This window comes from Myotis nattereri (assembly GCF_964212035.1).
Source record: "Myotis nattereri genome assembly, chromosome: 12".
In the NCBI taxonomy this organism is placed as follows: domain Eukaryota; kingdom Metazoa; phylum Chordata; class Mammalia; order Chiroptera; family Vespertilionidae; genus Myotis; species Myotis nattereri.
In genome coordinates this window covers 66,168,038-66,190,277 of record NC_138087.1, presented here as the reverse complement: position 1 = coordinate 66,190,277, position 22,240 = coordinate 66,168,038, and the positions used below count along the sequence as shown (strand labels likewise).

Here is a 22,240-nt window from a genome sequence, read left to right as displayed (position 1 = left end):
TGGTGGGTGAATGGATGGATGAATGAGTAGGTGGGTATTGCTCTTCTGATAAGAAATTAGGAAATGCTTCCAAAATCAAAAAGCAAACGCTATTCCCTTCTATTGGTGGATTTGAGTTAAGCATCTGGTCACCGACTGACCACATTAAGATTTCTTCACCCAACACCAAGTATAAGGCGTTTTATAAGTGGCCTGCAGGAAGGGTAGCAGTCTGCCAGGTGGCTGAGAGCTGGCTGTCCTAAGTCATGACTCAGTGTGTGGGTAAGGGGCTTATGGAGTCCATGTATGACCAGATAGATATATGACCCATCTATAACCAGGCAACCTGATTGAAACTAACTGCCTGGCTGGAAATGGATTTCGTGACCTTGTTTTCAATCACACTCTGGATTCAACCAACATATCACTAATTGAGAAAGCCAGTGGCAGCACTCAAGCCATGTTATATAACACCAAGGCGCAGTCAGTGCCAAGGAGAATAGCAAGAAGCAAAAGCTTGTTTGGTTCATGTGCCAGAGTGAAAGTATGGCTTGGTCCCCAGCACCCAGGATGCTTCTGCATCCTGCTGGTACTGGCTCAAAGCCAGTTCTAAAATATCCCCTTCCTTCACCCAGGAAAGGTTGCTTAAAACTAACAACAAACACGTCTCATCTGTGTCAGCTGGGTCTTGGGGAAAGCAGGCGCTGAGACACATTTAGGAGTGTAAAGGGTTTATTGAGGTGTAACCCTTATGAAAGGGAAAATAGGAAGTAGGATTAGGGAAGGGGAGTGGCCAAGGCGTAGATCTGACAAAGTGTCTGTCAGCCCCGCAGGGAGCTCTGGAGCACCTTAGCAGAGGCCTGCGTCGGGCAGAAATGGTTAGGACCTTCTCACACAGTCCTGCTCAGCCATGGGCTCGGCCTACCCCAAGAAGACTAGTACCTGAGCTCAGGAGTTGAGAGAAATCTGGAAGAGTTAACAGTGGAGGCTGTCAGCTAGACACACTCCTCACAGCTGGCCCGTGAGCGTCTTCTTGGAGGGGGAAATGTGAGCAACGCAACTCTACAGCTGGGGTTCCATTCTAATATCCAGAAACAGGGAGTCTCCTTAAAAGGGCACAAAGAGAAAGACCAAACCGGGTGCCTCTCCTGTGACCATAGTCTCTACAAAAGCCTAATTTCTTTCTTCTTTTGCTCCTGCTGCCGGCCCTCCTAGAGATAGCGAGCCTGCTTTCTCTGCCTGTGGAATTAACCTTCCTCTATGCCCAGCTCCGGAATTCCCATCCTTTGATTCGCCGGGCACTCACCCTTCTCATCCTTTGCAGGTCCCCAGAGCACTTAGAGCTCTGCTCCCACAGCAGCCAACCACCTATTGGTTCATCCTAATGTCAACATGTAATTCCCAAGAGTGAAAAAATGTAACTCACGTGCAACTGTATAGGGGCATGTGCCAAAGATTTAAATGTTATGATTTAAAAATCTACATGTTTCTTCAAATAACTTATTTACAAATCTAGTATCATATACTAGTACTTTGTGTTATAATTATTTTCCTTTTTTATTGAATTTCTTGGGGTTAATAAAATCATATACGTTTCCAGTTTACAATTCTATAGTACATCTTCTGCATATTGTATTGTGTGTTCGCCACCTCAAACATTTTGTGCTATAAAACAGCTATATAAACAATTTTCTATAATGAGAAATAACAACTTGTGTGACATTCCATGTTAAATGAGTCATGTTTAGCTTAAGTGCATGTAGTGTAGTCTAATCATGTTTTAGAGAGTGTTGCTTAATCAAGTTTTAATTTAGAATGTAGAAAAATTAACGAGAGAGGGCATTAGTCAAATGCTGGTGAAGAGTTAAGTAAACTGATAACAACAACAAAATATGCATTTGCTTTAGCGTCCAGAAGGTCCCTGTGGCCTTAGAGAGAGCAATTCCCACGAGGGAACGGGGCAGCAGCCTCCCCAAGGTGTCTGTAAGTGTCCTTGCTTGCATCTGCTCCAGCTCATCCACAGGCGAAGGAAGGATTCACAGCTTCATTTGCCATCAGCAGTTCTGGCGCAGCTGAAGCTGGTTCCTGAAGCTGACAAAGAGGAAGGAAGACAGCTGTGTCCTGGCAGAGAGAACCAGAAGACAGAAGCGCAGCGAGGCTCCGTTTCGCCCCCTGGTGGCCAGCCGGAGGGCCGCGCTGCATCCCACAGCCACACTGCCACTGCTGGCCAGGCCTCTGGAGCAGCACCTTTCTGCTTTTCCTCTCTGTGCATTGAGGTTTCTGTGGTCAGGAGTACTCCACGGCTGCTCATTTTTGCCACATATATACACAGAAATGTAATTTCAACTATTAGCTGAAGAGTCGCAACAGGGTAAGGAACTGGTACGCATTCTGGTCCCTTTAAAAACTGGAAAACCTGTTGTTTTGCAGATTTGGGAAAGTAGGCAGGGCTATTGGCTCTAATCTTCATCTTGTTGATTTCCATTCACAAGTGCAACCTGTTTTCTACACAGCTTCCCGTGCAAACTTATAAAAATGGAAATGAGATCAGGCCACTGCTCCAAATCTCCACCGGCTTGCCATCCCTCCTAGAAAATCATCCCGCCTGCTTGTGATGGAGGCTCTCCAGGCCCAGCCTCAGGCCCTGGCCGGCTCCCTTGAGCCTTTGTGATGTTCCCTGAACATGTCGAGCTGGTTTTCATCTCCTGATCTTTGCAATTGCTAGTTCGTCTCCAAAGTCATGTTTCTCCTCCGTCTTTGCGAGGCTTGTCCTCCCTAAAGTCAGCTTCAGCCTATTTATTTGCTTGTTTGTTGTCTGCTTCCTAAATAGACTATAAACTCCCCCAAGGACTAGAGCGATTGTGCCAGCTTGTTCCCTGCTGAGTCCTGACTGTACATAACAGGAGCCAATGAGCACGTGGCAAAACAATGGACAGAGGAATGTTGTAAGACACTGGCTGTTCTGTGTTTCCAGCGATGGATGTGGGTACCCCGTGCGGCACCAACAGTGAAAACGTGGAAGGCAGTGCCCTCTGGGCCTGGGATACTGTGCTTGATCACGGTGCCATCTGCCGGAACCGACTATGGGTCTTTGCCTAGAACATCAGGCGACCCAGGCGTCTGCCACTTCTGCAGAGCGCACCGCTGCGAGGGGCGTCTGTCACCAGGCTTTCACTTCCACTGCACCTCTCGCTGGCTCCGAACACGGCAGGTGGGTCCGCCGGACAACACAGAGTGGGAATTCCACAAGTATGGGCACTGGAAAAAGGTTACTCTTCCATCAAGCTCAGCTGTTTTGGTTTCTCACTTAATGACTTGCCCTCCTGACACTGGATGGTAAGTTAGATAGCACCGGGTCTTTTCTGCTTTGTTTTTCAGTTTGCTGTCCTTGCAGCCCTACTGTGTTCCATGTCCAATAAAATCCAGTAGATTCTAGATTAGATGCCGCGTCTTGTGCCTGTGAAACAAGTGAACACAAATAAAGGGCCCCCTCTTCCTCGGTCGGACAGCCAGCTTGTGAAAGTGAGACGTCCCTTAGAGCCAGAGCTGAGGTGTCCTGCGTGCTCAGCACTTGGCCCCCAGGTTCCTGCCCACATCCTGGTCACTGACAGCAATCTGGGGCACGTCGCCTCTGCTCCCAGCTTTCCTCCTCTATACAGCGGCCTCTAAGGACCCACTGGCATCAGGTGGGCACAGAAAGAGGCTTGTGAGCTGTAAAGCACCACACACATGTTAACTTTGTGTGTGACGTTGCTTTCTCTTAGTTTAGAAAGTAAACTTGAAAAAATCGAATGTGTAACCTTGGCTGGCAAAAGAATAATGTATGAGCCCAAGTTAAAAGTTGATGTCACTTAAAATTGAATGAACAAGATCATTCACGTTTCCTTCACCACCACCACCTTCGAAATGTGTTTGAAATGTGTTGGCCCTGGTGGGCTTACCAGTTGTAATATCCAATGTCTGTGTAGAGTCTTTACCTGAGAAGTAGTCAGGTACTGCAGTAGTTCTCCAAGGAGGACTTCTGGGGGCACCTGAAACCCTTTGAGAAGGTTCATGAAGTTTCCCTTCTGACTGCCTGTCTGTATGAAGGCAGCTTTTCTTCATATACTTCAATCAAAGCAGTGTATTGAGTGAAGAAGCTGATATGAGAGGGCAGCTGTCTTCTATTAAGTCAGATATAGGAGAGATTTGCAAAAATGTAAAACAATGCCCCTCTTTAATTTTTTGTTTTGTTTTGGGTTATAGAGAACAACATAATGGACTGATGAACAGGGACAGATCCAAAGACAGAGAAAAAGTGATCAGGCTATCAATCCCCAGAAGGAAAGTAGGGGAGGGAGCGGGTAAGGGGAAGAGATCAACCAAAGGACGTGTATACATGCATATAAGCCAAACCAATGGACACGGACAACAGGGGGATGACAGCATGAGTGTGCGGGGGTGGGGGAAGTTGGGAGTTGATGGGGGGGATGAGGACATATTTGTAATACCTTAACTAAGAAAGAATTTTTAAAAAAATAAAAATAAAAATAATTACTTGTAATAAAAATATTTATGTAGAAAAAGACACTGACTGTTTCATGACAAAGTGTTTAACCTTTTTAAATTTATCCCCCCTACCCCCCCCCCCCCCCCCCCCGCCAGCCACGCCGAGAACAAGCCAAGAACAGTGAGGGAATAAAACAAAACTCACTCCCATTGTGATTCTGCAAACACACAAGTAGCCTAGATCGCACTGGTGACAAAAGAAATCACTTCTGGTGCCTGACAGTAATTGGTTATATTATTACTAACCTTTCAGTGTTGGTTGTTTTTCCAACTTTTCTCAAAAGAGGAAAATAGTCGATCAAAGACCTTAGAAAACTGCATATGGAAAATAATCATCATGAATACACTCTCCCCAGGAGGCTCAACCTGGAGAGTCTCTGGGCACCCAGTTGTTTCTCTCATATGGGGCTCACCACAGCCACCTGGCCCGGTGTGTGATGGGAGAAAAGCATAACAGACAGGAGGCCCTCAGTAATCCCCTCATTTGCCTGTTTTGCCGGCATCAGGAACTGGCTTTCCTGAGCGTCAGCCTCCTGGTGCCCTCTGGGTGGGCTCTTTCCTTATGTCTTTTGCCCGTGATGCCCGTCAGCCAGCTCTGCCCTGCTCCAACCCCACCCACTAACCAGAATGGCAAAACAAAACAAAACAAAGGAACCAGCAGAGAGTCCGTTACCCAATGACCCAGGTGCACTGTGGGGCTGAGGGCCGCATGCCACCAGTGGACACTCAGAGGTGGAAGGCCCCAGAGCCTACAGCCCGCCCAGGGCTCCCTCCATGCACCCACTTCCTGAAGAACAAAGAACATCAGGCTGGCAGCTGACTCCCTCTGCTCACCAGCAGGCTCAGGGCAGCCAGGCCTGAGCAGCCTGATTGCCAAGCAGCAGGGATCAGCCTGTGAACTGACAGGCAAATTTTTTTTTTCCTAATGCATATTTCTATTACACACGTCCTTTTGCTTTAAATATAAACATCATAAAAAGATAAAATATTGTACATATTCCAAAACTCTAACAATACTCTTGAGAAAGGCAAATGAAAACATAAAACGTCCATGAGACCAAAATAATATAACAAAATAACTACATATTACATTTTTAAGTTAATATCTATCATTGTGTAGAGTTATATTTTACGTAGAACTTAAAATATCAATCACTTCTCAGATCTGGAGAGAATGTTTATGGGGAAAAGTCCATCACAGAAATCCACTTATTTAAAGCCAAGGACTCAATTTTGTTTTTCAATTAACCATCCTGTGGCCCAAGCTCATCAAAGGATCAGTCATAACTGGATCCAGAAACTACCTGGAGAGGCCATTCCCATGGCATCCAACTTGCCTTTTTATTGATAACTGTTCAGTTAAATTTCATTTCAGATTAAAGTAAAACCAAGTGTTGTCATGGGGCAACCCGTAAGAGATGACCACCAGAGCCAAAGGGTAGAATTTAGGAGCCTTTGTTAGCTGGCCAGCAACTGCAGTTATAGCACCCCACCGTAGCAAGGACTGAACTGCAGCCCCGACCAGATGTAGAAGTAAGCTTTTATTCACAAAAACCACAAAACGGTTGGCTAAACACACACAGAGTTCATCGTTCCATTTCTCAACACAGATCACAGACTCATACCTTTGAAAGGTCACAGACTCATACCTTTGAAAGCTGACAGGCAAATTAATAAGTAGGGCGGTGCATGTGAGTCTGAGCAAGGCTAGTTTCGTGGGAGTGTAGCCCGGCAGTCACACAGCCCAGTGCTCAAATGGGCCGTGCTTGGTTTAATGCTTTGCTGTTGCTTGAAATCCTTTTAACACATTTGTATTACATTTTTATTGATTTCAGAGGGGAGGGGAGAGGGAGAGAGATAGAAACATCAATGATCAGAATCATTGATCAGCTGCCTCCTGCATGCCCACCACTGGGGATGAAGCCCACAACCCAGGCTTGTGCCCTTGACTGGAATTGAACCTGGGACCATTTAGTCTCCACACCTACTCTATCCACTGAGCAAAACCAGCTAGGGCTGTGACTTGAAATTCTTGATTTTATTTTTAGACTTACGTTTTGTAATATGAGAAGTGTCCAACCACACGGGAATGATCTCAGGCCTCCTCTCTCTAGTGACTAGCCTTCTTGCAGTTTCTTCAGCGCAGTAACACGACTTGCTTTATAGCCAGGTTGGAACTATGAGCAGATGATATACATGCAAAATCTATGTCTTCCATCCCTTGCAATTCATTTGCACATAACATTCTCAATGTCCCACTTTAAGGAATCCAGTGGTACTCAACAAAGCTAGTGTGTTATATCTATAACTGAGTAAGTGGGGAGGCCTGTTGGGGTCCAACCCCAGCAGGTCCAGGGGTTCCCAAAAGTGTGGACGGAGTCGGTGAAGAAGGAATGACACGAAGACAGTGTTCAGTTGATCAGCAATCTAGCCAGGTTCTCTAGCCAGGTTCTAGCCAGGATCTCCAGCCAGGTTCTGTGTTTATTTCTCCTGCTACATCTGTATTTATCCCAGTTGATCTTAATCCTATCTATTCTTTTCCAAAGGTTAGGGCCTTTGTTATCTCCATTCCAGGGAGTAAAGATTATGTAGCTTAAGCGTGATTGTTCGTAGTTAAAGTGAATACACGCCTGGAACATAGTTAAGGGGTTTTACTGATAAAAATCCCCACATGGGGAAACAATCTTCCTAGGAGAGGTGACCTTGATTAAAACACATAGCGCTCAGAAGGGCAGCAAACATATTAAGAACAGTATGCCATATACGCCAGGACCCTTGAATCATATGCTGTGCAGATGTTTCTTCCCTGCAGCGACTGTGTCAAGCAGCAATGGTGGTCCGGCTTCCGGCAAATTCCCCCTTTTTTATTTTTTAAATGACAGCCCAGGAAAATCAGCGGCCACCTCTCTGTCATTGCATTTCAAAGATGAAAAGTAATATTTATGCTACTAATTTAAAATTCCCTTTGATTAGAATGGCATGAGAGAGAAAGAAAAACCACCAAGGAGACCACAGAAGAAGAGGGGGGAAAACTTTGTAATTTTATTCCTTTCGGGGCTCTTATTTTCCCGGATTTTTGAACGAGGATTCCTACGTTTTCATTTCTCCTTGGGCCACAGAAATTCTGTAGCCAACCCTGCTGCGGAGGCCCAGTCTCTTTATCATTTTACATGAGTGTATTTTTGCTACCTGTTCTCCCTTCTGTGTCCTTGGTTATGTTTGGTAGTGGCTGTGTCATTGTTTGTAAGTTTTTCCAGGCGGGGAAATGCTCTGAAATTAGCCGCTAGAGTTGCAGGGAACACTGGGGGGCTGAAGACACAACAGGTGTCTAATCCCATCGATTCGCTTCCCCTTCTAGGGTGTGGTTTCCCGCCAGCCCCGCCCTCCCGCAGGGGGCGCTGGGTAACAGAAAAGCCAGCTCCTCTGCTCACCTGCTCATTGCCTGGCGAACTCTTGAGGCGTCCAGACCCCTTGCTGAGACGGGAGACCTGGACCCAATGGAAGGGGTTGGAAGTGGCAGGAGGCCTGGCCAGGAGGACTCAGGGGGCTCCCCCAGAGTCTGTGGGAGCATTTCCTCCAAGAAAAACCTGTCCCGTGGAGAAAAAGGAGACAATTGTCATCCTTATGAGAGGGGGACACAGAAGGTCACAGGGATGGAAAAAGGCCCCCACAGCAGAGGAGGTAGGATCCTAACTTCCGGGTCCAACTGGGACCCTGCACCACCCCACTCTCCCCCAGACTTCCAGAGAGAGTTCAGGGACCTCTCACTCATTCCTCTCCTCTCCACCCACAGCCATCACCAGGCCCAGCCGGGGGCCCAGGAGCTCCAGGCCTCATGGGTGGGGAAGCCCTGATGGCCCCCTAAGCAGTCCCCACAAAGAAAACGGACCCCCAGAAGAGAAGGTGAGGGGACGGCCATCCCCCACCCCAGGGAGCAGAAAGGACGAGTCTGACTCCCCCAGAGCAGGACATCAGGACACACGAGGTAGGTTTCTGGGCTGTGCCTTCCCAGAGGTGGGGGGTGGGCACCTTCCCTCAATGGCAACCGGGCACCCAGGGGAGGGAGGGACACACACTGACCAGGGGAGATGCTCCCTTAGCCCCCAGGGCTGAGAGGTGGAGGCCCAGTTCCCACCAGACCCTGGAAGGGCCCCCCAGTCAGGCTTGATGGGGGACGAGGGGAGGGGGCGGGGGAGAGGGAGGAATGTGAAGGGGTCCTGGGGACCTTGGCCAGGTCGCTCACACGGGAGCACCTTCTGTTCTGTTTCCCACGCAGATTTGGCCCACCTTCCTCCAAAATTCAAGGGCAGCAGGACCCGGCCCCGAAGCCCAGCCAGGACCACTGGGCAAGGATGCTGCCAGGAAGACCCAGAGGCCAGGCCCGCCTCCCCAAAGCGCCGCCGCCATCACCACCCATCTGCAGAAGCCCGCGCGCCTCTGGATGTGCTGGTGCCCAGACTGTGCAACCAAGTGGGGGCGCTGCAGGTGGCCCTGGACGAGCTGCGGGCTCCGGGGGGCGCCTTCCTGCCCGGGCCCTCCGGTGGCCCGCAGCCCGAGGTCCAGGAGCCCGAGGCCTGGCAGCGCGCCTGGCTCAGCTGGCAGCTGGCGCACACGGGCGCCACCCTGCGATCTGCGCTCGCCGCGCTCGACACCCTGCTGGCCGCGCAGCCTGGGCTCCCCAGGCAGCTGCCCTGCACCCTCCGCGCCCCGCCGCCTTAGCGCCCCGCGCCCCGCCCGAGTCAGCGCCCCGCGCCCCGCCGCCTTAGCGCCCCGCGCCCCGCCCGAGTCCTCGCCCCGCGCCTCCGCCCAGAGCCCTTCGGACTCCCTGCTGCCAACTCCGGTGCCAGGGTCCCGGGACCAGCTTCTGCCACAGCGCGACTGCCATCCCCCGGGAAACACCCTTAGGCCTGGGCCGGCCCTCTGTCCCTCGGGGGGGGCTCAGCTCAGGGGCCCCGGGGCCCGGCTCCCCGCAGACAGCCTGGAGGAGAGCTACAGAGGAAAACATTTCTTCTGTGGCTCGGGTGACTGTGACTGCCATTGAGTGGGACCTTTTCCCCATCCGACATCTTCCTGTTTTATATGAAAAATAAAACCCGTTTAAAGAAACATAGGCGTGTGTGTGTATGTGTGTGTGTGTGTGTGTGTGTGTGTGTGTGTGTGTTCATTTGTTTATTTTCATCACAGCCTGTTCCTTGAAGACAACTGCGTCTGTTTTAGTTTGACCTGAGAACGGGTTTCTTTAAGGTGAACACATAGAAACGCACCCAGAATCAAGCCTTCACCTCCACTGAGCACGCTGGGTGATTTGGGGGATGTTCTGTTATGGAACACATCTTGGATTCTCAGTCCGTTAGCTTTTACCAAGTCACAATAAATTTCCTGAATATTCTAAACCTTTGCCACTGGGGGGCAGTACACTTGCCAGGACTTGCTAGGCTCTTGACTAATTTACCTGGTGGCATCTCTATCTTAACAATTCTTGTCTTTACCCTACGCTTGGCATTGTGTCAAGTTGACATTCATTGGCATACCTACAAGGCACACGGTGTAAGTTCACATACACATCAACAGAGGGGTTATGCATGTGTAAACTCCACACTACTCCCACTCCAATCCACTCCTTGAATTTCTTCCATGCGGCTATGCAAATTTCTATCGCTATTGCACTGCCAAAACACTGAGGCTTCTCCTTGCAAAGGAATTCGTTTTTACAAAACATTAGATTTCGTTTTCTCATTTGCTCTGCCTACTGTGATTGTAGCCCTAACAATCCCATGTCTTACCTTTCCCACTGACATGAATTAATGGAATCTATGAGCAAGCCTACATTCTCCCTTTTTAACCCCTGATATTACACTTGGTGTTGAACATGCACAGGCTTTTCTTCTGGCTTTAATAGATATCCTCCCAAGATGCAATGAAGGAAACAAGGCTCTGAGAGGTTATGTAGATGCCAAAGGTGGTCGGCAAACTCATTAGTCAACAGCCAAATATCAACAGTACTTCTTCAAAATAGACTCACCCAGGCCAAAAAACGACTTCTGCGCAGGGGCCACGAAGTTTCAATCGCACTGTACGCGCGCCCGCACATGGTATTTTGTGGAAGAGCCACACTCAAGGGGCCAAAGAGCCGCATGTAGCTCGTGAGCTGCAGTTTGCTGACCACAAGGTTAGGAGAAGGAACATTGAGGTCAGACACTCTTTTGTTCTCAACCTTCTGCTTAGTAGCTTCTGTTTGTCTCAAACATTACTTACCTGTCAGTGGCAACTATAAGTGTAATTTGTAGAACACCACGTCCAGTGTCACTAGGTGGCAGAGATAGTGGATACCATGTTAGAATTCTTCTTATCACGATATTTATAGCAAGCTTTGTTGGGCCCTACAGTTGATGCTAGAAGATTAGGGAAAGCATTACTGGGATTGTTTGAGAATACATGGGAAACATCACTGTGATTTGTTGGACAAACAATTTTTGTTGTTGTTAGGAACTTACATATCTTAGAGCAGACTGATCCGCCTCCACAGGTTTGTTCAATGAAGGCCGTTCCCTCTATTGGTAATGTCCACACACTTCTGTTTGGGGAGGGAGGAAATTCCTTACGAAAGAGTAGGGGTCTCATTTGTTTCATGAAACCCTAATTTAATAGTTCTTTTACATGTGTAACATAATTCAGGGGTCCACAATCTACAGGCTGCTGCCTTTTTTGATAAAGTTTCATTGAAACATAGCCATTCTCATTCATTTTCATATTGTCTCCAGTTGCTTTTGTGCATAAAATCAGATTTATAGTTACCTCAGTATGTTGATTTTCTTTCATTGTTCACTTCCAATCATTTTTAGACATCATTTCCTCATTCATTGTTGATAAATTTTAATTTATATTTTACTGCACAGGATGGCTTCCAGTATTCATTTTTACTGTTCAGGCATACCTATATTCTTGTTTCAGGTCTGACACTATTATGAGTTTTCCAAGAGGTGTGGGAAACTTAATCTAACTATAACCTGCAACTGTTTGATCCTTGTAAAAAGCTGAAATTTTCTACAGCTCTAGACAGTGATGACTATCCCATGCATACTGCTAGACTTCCACTTGGTAATAAATTACTAATGGATATGGCTTTTACATTACATTTTCTTCCGTGAGAGTAAATAACTTACTTTGTAATAATATAGGAGTTTATCTTTCAACACATGCATACCTACATGCAAATTCTACTCTCAATATTTATACATTTAATTCTCTGAAATGAGATCAGGAAGGCAGGTACTTTAATAGGAAATATTTGCAAATATGGCACTTAAACACATATTTATTGAGAGCCCATCATTATGTTAGACTAGTATCTATGTGAAATATATATTGAATAGTATTGTTCATGACTAGACAGTCTTGCTTACTGAATCATATGTTTATTCTAAGGAACACATGAGATAAGGTATTGAATGTGCTGTGAAAAATGTAAAAGACGGTGTACATGCCAAATATCATTACTTTATCTTACAAAACCTTTTTTGTTTTCATGTCACTGTTTTTAGTGTAACAAGTAAATTTTAAAACAGTACAGGTGTATTATTTTTATGGCACAAGAGTAAAAAAAATTCTAGGTATACAACTGAAAATATGTTTCCTATGTGAACTCATATGATTTGTAGTACCTTCTAGAATGCATGCTTAAGAATGATTCTGAGGCCAGGTCTAGATTTACTCAGAAAGAGTGCAGTGACCCAACAGCAATGTCTGCTATTGGGAAAGAACAGGGAGTTGTGCCATTAGTTGCAATATATTTGGTATCCCAGAGAGAGATGTTTGTATTTAAGTGCTTTGAATGAGATAAAATGGAGTAATTGTTCAGACAATCACTTTCATTCATTCACCTGCAATCACAATTCATCTTCAGTCTTTTAAAAATGGTAAGCAGAAAAAACAGTGCTGAGTTATACTTGTAATTTATTATTTTAATGAAAGAACATGTTTAATAGGAAAAGTTTTTGTGAATTCAATATCAAGTTTAATGACATATTCTTAGGCTCATCATCATTCACAAATAGGCACAGAAACTTTTATTTTGTCAAATATCATAATGGAGTGGGCTCAGTGAAAATTCTAATTCATGTTGATGTATACATATGAAAAGGATTTTAATTGTGGGAATGATATATATACATGATGAAAAAGTTCAAACAGTATGCAATAAAAAGGAGATCTCCCTCTCAGCCCAGGCTCTGCCATTCCTATACTCTTGTGCCCAGTGGCAACCACTGTTTAGTTTTATCTGTATTTTTCAAACCAAGTCTATTCAGATACAAATGTGTATGTAGATATATACAGAGACAGGCACACACACCCTTTTGTACACAAGTGGGAACATATTAAATGCACAGTTCAACAACCTGCTATTTTCACTTAACAATATATCTTGAACATTGTTTTCTACCAGCACCTGTGTAGTCTCAGCTGCTTTCTTTCATTTTCTCTTAATTTGGTGTTGACATTTTAAAAATAAATAATTACAACCTTTTTATAAAGTTTTCTGCTGATGCAGAGGGTAACAAAGACAGTAAGAGCTGGGTGATAGATAATATCAAAGATGAGCCTTATACCAATGGCCACAAACATTTATACATGGCAATAAACAGATATGCAAATTAAATTTTTATATGTAGTGTTTAAGTACATAACACTCAAGCAATTCAGAAATTTTCAGTGTATGTAATTTGTTTCTCTAGTGTTCTGCTTATTCAACATATTAACAATTCTAAAAACTACATTTTAATCTGAACATATAGGTCATTTACAATAATTGTTTTTAAAACAATATTTTCTATAAAAGGTTTAGTATCGAGTTTAAACTCTCGATTGCTTCTATGTAAAGATTCATTTTCAAATTCTCTTATGTATAATGAAGTGTGACTTCTTGTTAAAGGCTTTCTAACATCCTTTAAACTCAGAATACTTCTAAGGTTAAATAAAACCTTCAGTTCAGTTAAAAGACTTCCCACATGAGATTTTACTCATGAGATTTCTCTTCTGAATGAGTTTTCACATGTTTGGTAAGGGATGCGTTTTGTTTGAAGGCTTTCCCACATTCATTACATTCATAGGGTTTCTCTCCAGTGTGGGATCTCTGATGTATAACAAGTTGTGACTTTGCATTGAAGGCTTTCCCACATTCATTACATTCATAGGGCTTCTCCCCAGTATGAGTTCTCTGATGTACAATGAGGTGTGCCTTTTGACTAAAGGCTTTCCCACATTCATTACAGTCATAGGGTTTCTCTCCAGTATGAACTCTCTGGTGTTGAGTAAGGCCTTCAATTTGTTTGAAGGCCTTCCCACATTGTTTACATTCAAAGGGACTTTCACCCGTATGTGTTCTCATGTGGTAAGTAAGAGATGAGCTATGTCCAAAGGCTTTTCCACATTCATCACATTTGTAGGGTTTCTCCTTAGTATGAGTTCTTTGATGTATACTTAGGTGTGACTTCTTGTTGAAAGCTTTCCCACATTCATTACATTCAAAGGGTTTCTCACCTGTATGAATTCTCATGTGTTTAGTAAGTGATGAGCTATACTTAAAGGCTCTTCCACATTCATTACATTCATATGGTATTTCACCTGTATGAGTTCTTATATGTTCAGTAAGAGATGAGTTATACCTAAAGGATTTTCCACATTCCTTACATTCATAGGGCTTTTCACCTGTATGAGATCTCACATGTTGAATAAGATTTGAGCTGTGTCTAAAGGTTTTCCCACATTCAGTACATTTGTAAGGCTTTTCCCCAGTATGAACTCTTAGATGGTCAGTGAGGGCATGCTTATGACCATGGGCTTTGCCACACTGATTACATTCATATGGTTTTTCTCCCGTGTGAGTTCTCTGATGTACAGCAAGGTGTGACTTTTGGCTAAAGGCTATCCCACATTCATTACATTCATATGGTTTTTCCCCAGTATGAATTCTCTGATGGTCTATGAGTCCTTGCTTATGGCTGAGAATTTTCCCACACTGATTACATTCATGTGGTTTCACTTTAGCTTGAGTTGTGTCACACTTAGGAGGAGATGAGCTATGGCTGGATGATTTTTCATGTTTCTCTCCAGTTTTAATTTTGTTCCGTTTAGTATGGGATGATCCATGACGAACTAATTTTTCATGTTTCTTGTCAGTTTGAGTTTTGTCACACCTATTAGATGAGGTATCATTGGCTAATTTCTGTTTCTTACCAGTTTGATTTTTGTCTTTCTTTGTTTCAGATAAGCTATTGCTAGATGATTTTCTGTGCTCTTTAGCTACATCAGGTTTCTTTTTTGAAGAGTCTACATTCTGTTTCAAACTCTTTCCCTGTGAATTGAATTTAAGAATCTTTTTTTTGAAAGAAACTTGTGTTGTACTCACATTTTTCCCCCCCAATGAACTACATTCATGGCCTTTCTTCTTAGTCAGAGATTTTTTCTTGAATGCAACTTCCTTTAGGAGTTTTTTTTGAGATTCCTGGTGACTCTCTAGCTGGTCATCATCTTGTTGGACCATTTCTTCTAAAATGGAATTCAGTGAGACATTCTTGAGAACCTTTGCACTCTCCTATTTTAGATTACAATTTATAAAGAAATGCCCTGTTGTGGGATTGAATCTTTATTCCAGCCTAGTATCCCAAAGTGAATGAAATATCAGGCACAAATGTCCCTATCCTCTTGGACTTGAAGGGGAAAATGCTGTAGTAAAAACAGCAAAAGAAAATTGACAATAGTGATCAGAAAAAGTTGTGACTATTTATAAATATGACCTTGTAACATGGGATAGAAGATGAAATATATATAAAAGGAGCAGTGGATAGGAAATAGATGTAGTTAAAAGAGCTTGTGGTTATAGTTGCCATATTTTGAACTCTCTCCTCAGCCCAAGCTGCTGAGCTTTAATAACTGCCAATCCACCTATAGTAACCAACTACTGTAGCCTGTACTATATTAATCCAATTATCCATGGTCATAGTTGGAGACACATCTGGCTCAAGCCAAGATGTCCAATAGGGGTCTTCTTCCTAAAAATTTAGACTCTAGTTAGTCTCCACTTGGTTCTTAAATTTTAAAATGATATAAGACAAATAAAGTAAGTCTGCATTTTCCTTGTGTAAACAAAATACATCAGTAGAAAGGATGGATGTATATACATCCACAGTAAAAGCAGAGATGTAAGATCACATGTCTTCAAAGAGACCATCTGTATTAGATAAATTTCTAATGGCTTTCCAGTCCTGGTACTAGTCCCTGGTAAGGCCTAGCTGAAATATCTGCCTTCAGGTTACAAGAGATCTACCCATGTCCTTATAATAAATTCCTCTATTTACTTAGACTGGCTCAAGTACATTTTTTAAAATATATTTTTATTGGTTTCAGAGAGAAAGGGGGAGGGAGAGAGAGATAGAAACATCAATGATGAGAGAGAATCACTGATTGGCCACCTTCTGCATGCCTCCTACTGGGGATCAAGCCCACAACCTGGGCATGTGCCCTTTGACTGGAATCGAACCTGGGACCCTTCAGTCCATAGACTGATGCTCTATCTACTGAGACAAACCAGCTAGGGCGTCAAGTACATTTTTGTTATAGTACCCTAAAAATCCAAAATAGAGAAAATAAGATAAGTCTACCAAGGAGTACTGAACAGCTTACAGGTAGGTGACTGAAGAAATAAGCAAGAAGAGTATTCCACTGCTACTATCCATGATCAATGTAATAGTGACATTCCTGTACTAAAAAAAAACAAACCACCACCACCACTAATAACAACAACAACAAAAACAAGTTTCTCTGAGTTCCTTGATGCTTTTACCATATGATAGTAATGAGATTGTCAAACAAACTTCATATCATTTGGATTTACAGTGTATACACACACTTATTTCCCAATAGATTGCTATGGAGCATACCTGTGTTCCTATCAGGTCACTCTACTAACTGCCAATGATAAATTTTAAGCTTATTTCCAAGCTCTAAGTGATTGCTCACTTTCTTTCCTCCACACATTATACAACTATACATTTTGAGATATCGTCTCAACCCATGCTTCCCTTCTCTGAGACCACCACCCACATTGACAGATATAGGAAGCCATGTTTGTAAGTACCATCCAAATTCTAGTTGAAAACAATTGATTGGACAGTAGTAAACACCAGGCTCCAGCTAGTCCAATAATAGTCTTTCTCTTAAGAAATTGACAGTGATAGGAGGAAAAAGGAAAGTAATTAGGGTTAGGAGCATCATGCCAGAGAATGTCTGAATATATAAAGAGAGAAATTTCATATCACTGGATATCATGAGTGTGAATGGAGGAAGGAAGGAAGGAAAACAGGATATTAGGAAAAGGAAGGATAATTTTTAAAAGTACTGCTTTTAAAAAGGTAAGCAGAAATGAGATTCAGAGACCAGCAAAGAGGGATCACTGCTTCTTCTGAAAGCTGAGCAATGGAGAGCATGGATGAGAAAAGACAGCTATACGGAAGGGTCACTTAGGCATATGAAGGGGCTGGTACTAAAGGTTTAGAGCTCTGGTTTTCACCTTTTTTCCTACCACAACCTGAGTGATATGGCAGACTATATTATTGTTCCCCGAGAAGGATTACACCTCCCAGTCCCATTGCATGCCCATTTGATTCCTCCCCATGGAAGGATTATACATTCCTACCCTGTTAAACTCTGGAGTGGTGGTCAGGTGATCTGCTCTTAACCAATAAAATGTGAGCAGAAAGAGATCTACCACTTCCAATCAGTGATTTTAAGAGTCATAATGTGGTTTCACTCACTCTTCTTTCTCTCTGCCATGAGACCAGAATTTGCCAAGTAGGAACTGCTCTGTCAACATAGGTCCACAAGACAATGTGAAATAGGCTACAGCCCGAGCAAGAAACAAATCTTTCTTGTTGTAAGCCATTAAGATTGTGGGGTCATTCCTTAATGGAATATAACTTACCCTAAGCTGACTGATACTCCCATAAGTAACACTGACTTATGACTACAGTGAACCTCATGTGATAACCTTTCACATGGACAGGTTTGTAGAAAGAACAAATATTAGAATCTCCAAGGTTAAAGAATCCTTGTAGTTTGAAATCCTCTTCCCCGGGGAGATTCTGACATTTTTCTACTGCTACATCCTGGTTAAGAAAGAAGGATCTCGGATCTTTAAGAAGAATTTAAGAAAAGATTATTCTTTGAATAATTCCAAAGTTACTACCAAGAAATGAGGAACTTACTTCTATTGGCTCCTATTTGTTTGGGTCTTGCTATTTCACCTGGACCACCTTGTCTGGGTCTTTTTCCCTTTCCCAAACATGGCTCTTCTCCTTTTTCCAACTTAGAGATCATGTCTGGTTTGGCAGCTTGATACCCTGTTCATGAGAAATGGTAGACATTGAATGTAAGAACAACAAACACCCCAGAAATCAAGCCCTAATATTTGAGCTTCAGAGCCTTTAAAGCAGTGGTTCTCAACCTTGTTAATGCTTCGACCCTTTAATACAGTTCTTCATGTTGTGGTGGCCCCCACCCACAAAATTATTTTCGTTGCTACTTCATAACTGTAATTTTGCTACTGTTATGAATCGTAATGTAAATATGCAGGATGTATTTTCACTGTTCGCGACCGACAGGTTGAGAACCACTGCTTTAAAGGATAAAGAATACATGGATTCTGAGATTTCACAGTGCAGATGTCCATACCCCATCTGAGTAGATCTTCCATTTTAGAGGCAAGGACACAAGTATCCTTCCTAGTACCAAAAAGGGATTAAAATTCCTTGATTAAAAAATCAAGGTCAAACTTATCAAGTTTGGTAAGTTGAGCAAAGGTATCACAGTGGACATATTTTGAATTGTGAGGAATTATACTTACCCATCGAGGTGAGGTTGCTATAGTTCTCCAGCATCACATCCTTGTACAGGCTCCTCTGAGCAGGATCTAGTTGCTCCCATTCCTTCTGGGTAAAGGCCATAGTCACATCTTTGAAAGTTACCGATCCCTGTAATAGCATATTCTTGTTCAGTGTAATGTTATCCACATTAATGAGTGACTTGGAAGATAATAATGACTTGTTCTTACCTTGACCATTCACTGTTGATCATAATGTTTTATAGGATACCTATTCTCTACCGAATTTTGCATTTCTTTCCTTGAGAAACAAAAACCATATTAAGAAATTTCCCACCTGGTCCTACTAGGTTTGGCTCAGTGGATAGAGCCTTGGCCTATGGACTGAAGGGTCCCAGGTTTAATTCCGGTCAAGGGCACATGCCGGGGTTGTGAGCTTGATCCCCATGGGGGGCGTGCAGGAGGCAGCCAATCAATGATTCTCTCTCATCATTGATGTTTCTCTCTCTCCCTCTCCCTTCCTCTCTCTGAAATCAATTACAAAAATGTATATTTTTTTAAAAGGCACTTCCTTAAAAAAGAAAGAGAGAAAGAAAGAAAGGAATAAATAAATAAATAAATAAATAAATAAATAAATGTCCCACCTGGCCAGAGTGGCTCAGTTGGTTGAGCGTCGTCCTGTGTACCAAAAGGTTGCTGGTTCAATTCCTGATCAGGGCACATACCTGATTTGTTGGTTTGATCCCCAGTCAGGGAACATATAGAAGGTAACCGATGATGTTTCTCTATCACATTGATGTTTTTCTGTCTCTCTCTCTGTCTGTCTCTACCTCTCTGTCTCTGATATGTCTCTCCCTGTCTCTGTCTCTGTGTCTCTCTGTCTCTGTGTCTCTCTCTCGGTATCTCGCTGTCTCTCAGCATGTCCTCAAGTAAGGATTAAAAAAAACAAAAAGAGCCTGGCCATTGTAGCTCAGTGGTTGAGCATTGACCTATGATCCAGGAGGTCACAGTTGAATTCTGAGTCAGGACACATGCCCTGGTTTTGGGCTCGATCCCAAGTAGGGTTGTGCAGAAGGCAGCAGATCAATTATTTTCTCTCATCATTGATGTTTCTATCTCTCCCTCCCTCTTCTTTCCTCTGTAAAATCAATAAAAATGTATTTATAAAAAAGAAATTTCCCTATTATGGACTGAATGTTTGTGTCTCCTCCAAATTCATATGTTGAAACCCTACCCTCCAATATGATGGTGTTATGATATTATTAGTTGATAGGGCCTTTGGGAGGTAATTAGGATTAGATGAGATCATGAGGGTGGAATCTTCATGAATGGGACTAGAGCCCTTATAGGAATCACAAGAGAGCTTGCTTCCTCTCTCTGCTCTTTCTGCCAGTGAGGATACGAGGAGTCGGTAACCTGGAAGAGGTTACATATCTCAAATGGGCATCCAATACTGTCAGTTTCCTATTCCCCTTTCCAAGATGATTATGCTAAACATTCTTTCTCTTTGAAATCTCCAAAATTTAGTCCTTTTTTCCTCTTAGCTGATGAATTTGCCTTATACTCCAAAGAGAAAATAAATGCAAATGGATGTGAATTACCTTGCCTTGCTCCCACCAATTCCACTATCCTGTTACCAAATCCATATAATCTGTCTTCCCTTCTGTTAAAATTAAGGAGCTGTCCCTTCTCTCACCTAAGCTCAGTTTGTCTGCTTATGCTCTGGATCCCATCCTCAACTGCCTTCTCAAGGACCTCACCCCTGCAGTTCACCTCATTCTCTTTTGTACTACCTATCTGTCCCTCTCTACTGGATCATTCTACTTAATATCACTCATCTGAAGAAAACTGAAGAAAACCTCTCTTAATCACATGCTCCCTTCACCAACAAAATTCCTAATGTTATCTATACTTGCTCTTTATACTTCATTGCCTCCTATTCTTTCAACTCATCCCAACAGAATTTTATGACTCCACCGAAAGATCTATAATCAATCAAAATAACCACTGAGCTACATCTTGCCAAAGTCAAATTCTCTGTAGTCATATTCTGGGATTCACTAGAGCACATGACACAACTGATTTTACTTCCATTGTCTTGAAAAACTTTCTTCTCTAAGCTTCCTTGACACCACATTTACAGTTTTCCTCCTACCTCAGCTCAGTGGCTGTCCCTCTTTTTCCTTCTTTCTTTTTTCTTGTTTTTTTTTTTTTTACCAGACCTCTAAATATCAGAATGACTCAGAGCTCTGTCCTTGGCCCTTTGTTCTTCCCTATCTGCCTTCTCTCCCTAGGTCATCTCATCCAATTTTATGGCTTTAAACACCATCTTTATGCTGATGCCCTTCACACATGGATTCCCTAGCCCAGATCTCTCCTAAGCTCTAGATCAGTGGTTCTCAACCTTCTTAATGCCGCGACCTTTTAATAAAGTTCCTCACGTTGTGGTGACCCCCAATTTCATTGTTACAAATTGAACATAATTAAAGCATAGTGATTAATCACAAAAACAATATGTAATTATATATGTGTTTTCCGTTGGTCTTAGGTGACCCTGTGAAAGGGTCGTTCGACACCCAAAGGGGTCGCAACCCACAGGTTGAGAACTGCTGCTCTAGATTCATATACCTAACAACTACTCAACCTCTCCACTCGGACATGCAGTGGGCATTCTGACACAGCCCAAACAGAACCACTGTCATCTACCTGGTTCTCATTGATAGCCACCAGATCTGGTCTTCTCCAACACATCCCTCTCCCAGAAAATGGAATCACCATCTATCCAGTTCCTCAGGCCAAATGTCTAAATGTAAATCTTTTATTTTCTTTGCTTTTAGATGGAAATCTTGATTCTTCTCTTCCCTCACGTTCCATATCAATTCATCAGTAAGTCCTAGAGGCTCCTCTCCCCGACGTGTTCTGAATGTGCTTTTCCACTTCACTGTTACAACCCTTTTCCAAACCATCATCATTTCTTCCCGTTCTTACAGTAAACTCTCCTAGCTGACCGCCCTGCACCTCGGCACACTGACAGGGGCAATCCAGTTTCCAACCACCGCAGCCACCAAAATCTCTGGCTCCCAGAGACCCCTCATCAGGTCACTGCAGATCCCTTTCACGGCAGCACCCACTGATGGCGCGGACGCCCAGCACTGTCCCCGCGGACCTGTCCCCGCGGACCTGTCCCCGCGGACCTGTCCCCGCGGACCTGTCCCCGGATCACTCGGAACACGCATTCCTCATCCCGCCGCCCTCACCGGCCGCACAGACACCCCGCCCCTTCACTGACCGCACATCACCGACCCCTGAGAACGCTACCCCCCTCCAGCTTCAACTCCAGTGGCCAAACCGCCCCGCTTCACAGACCGCAGCAGCGCTCCAAACACGGACCCCAGGGAGAGCAGCTCTGCCCGCCAGACCGCCCACGCCCGTCCCCACGCTCACCCCCGCGCGGCCCCCGGGCTCGGCCACGGCCATCTCCGGCGGACCCGCGGCCTCCTCGGAGCTCCTCGCGCTCCCCCTCCGGCCCGCGGACTCCGGCTTTGTCGGCATCGGGGTCGCAGTCGGAGGCCCACCCGGCGGCCCACCCCAGCGCGGCCTCTGCGGGTGCTGCCGTGGTGATGGCGGCGCCCTGGGAACCGTCCGTCCGTGGGCGCCGCCATCGCGGCCGAGGCGCTGCCGTACAGCGGAACGCGGGGTCCGCCGGGAGCGCGGGGGCGCGGGCGCGGGCTCCTGCGAGCGGGCAGAAGCCGGCTCAGCTGCTCCCTGCAGGGCGCCTCCCGGAGCCTGGTATTATTGTAATAATATTTGAAATGGGCTTCACCACCGGATGCACAATTT

The 22,240-nt window shown here is 44.4% G+C and overlaps 1 protein-coding gene across 4 annotated transcripts; it reads right to left on the bottom strand.

The window, feature by feature from the left end:
- Positions 1 to 12,518: 12,518 nt before the first annotated feature.
- Positions 12,519 to 22,025, bottom strand: ZFP37 (ZFP37 zinc finger protein). 4 transcript variants are annotated; one of them, XM_081102934.1, is made up of 6 exons: positions 21,690 to 21,836; positions 19,045 to 19,816; positions 18,632 to 18,701; positions 18,425 to 18,551; positions 17,787 to 17,921; positions 12,519 to 15,072 (listed from the first exon to the last, which is right to left on the bottom strand). In XM_081102934.1, the coding sequence occupies exons 3-6, from the start codon at positions 18,638 to 18,640 to the stop codon at positions 13,541 to 13,543; spliced, it is 1,803 nt and encodes a 600-aa protein (XP_080959060.1). In that variant the 5' UTR covers positions 18,641 to 18,701; positions 19,045 to 19,816; positions 21,690 to 21,836; the 3' UTR covers positions 12,519 to 13,540. The 4 variants fall into 4 exon arrangements, with proteins under 4 accessions (XP_080959060.1, XP_080959061.1, XP_080959059.1 ...); XM_081102935.1 differs by lacking the exons at positions 19,045 to 19,816; positions 21,690 to 21,836 and adding an exon at positions 21,845 to 22,025; XM_081102933.1 differs by lacking the exon at positions 21,690 to 21,836 and having other exon boundaries at positions 19,045 to 20,430.
- Positions 22,026 to 22,240: the final 215 nt, after the last annotated feature.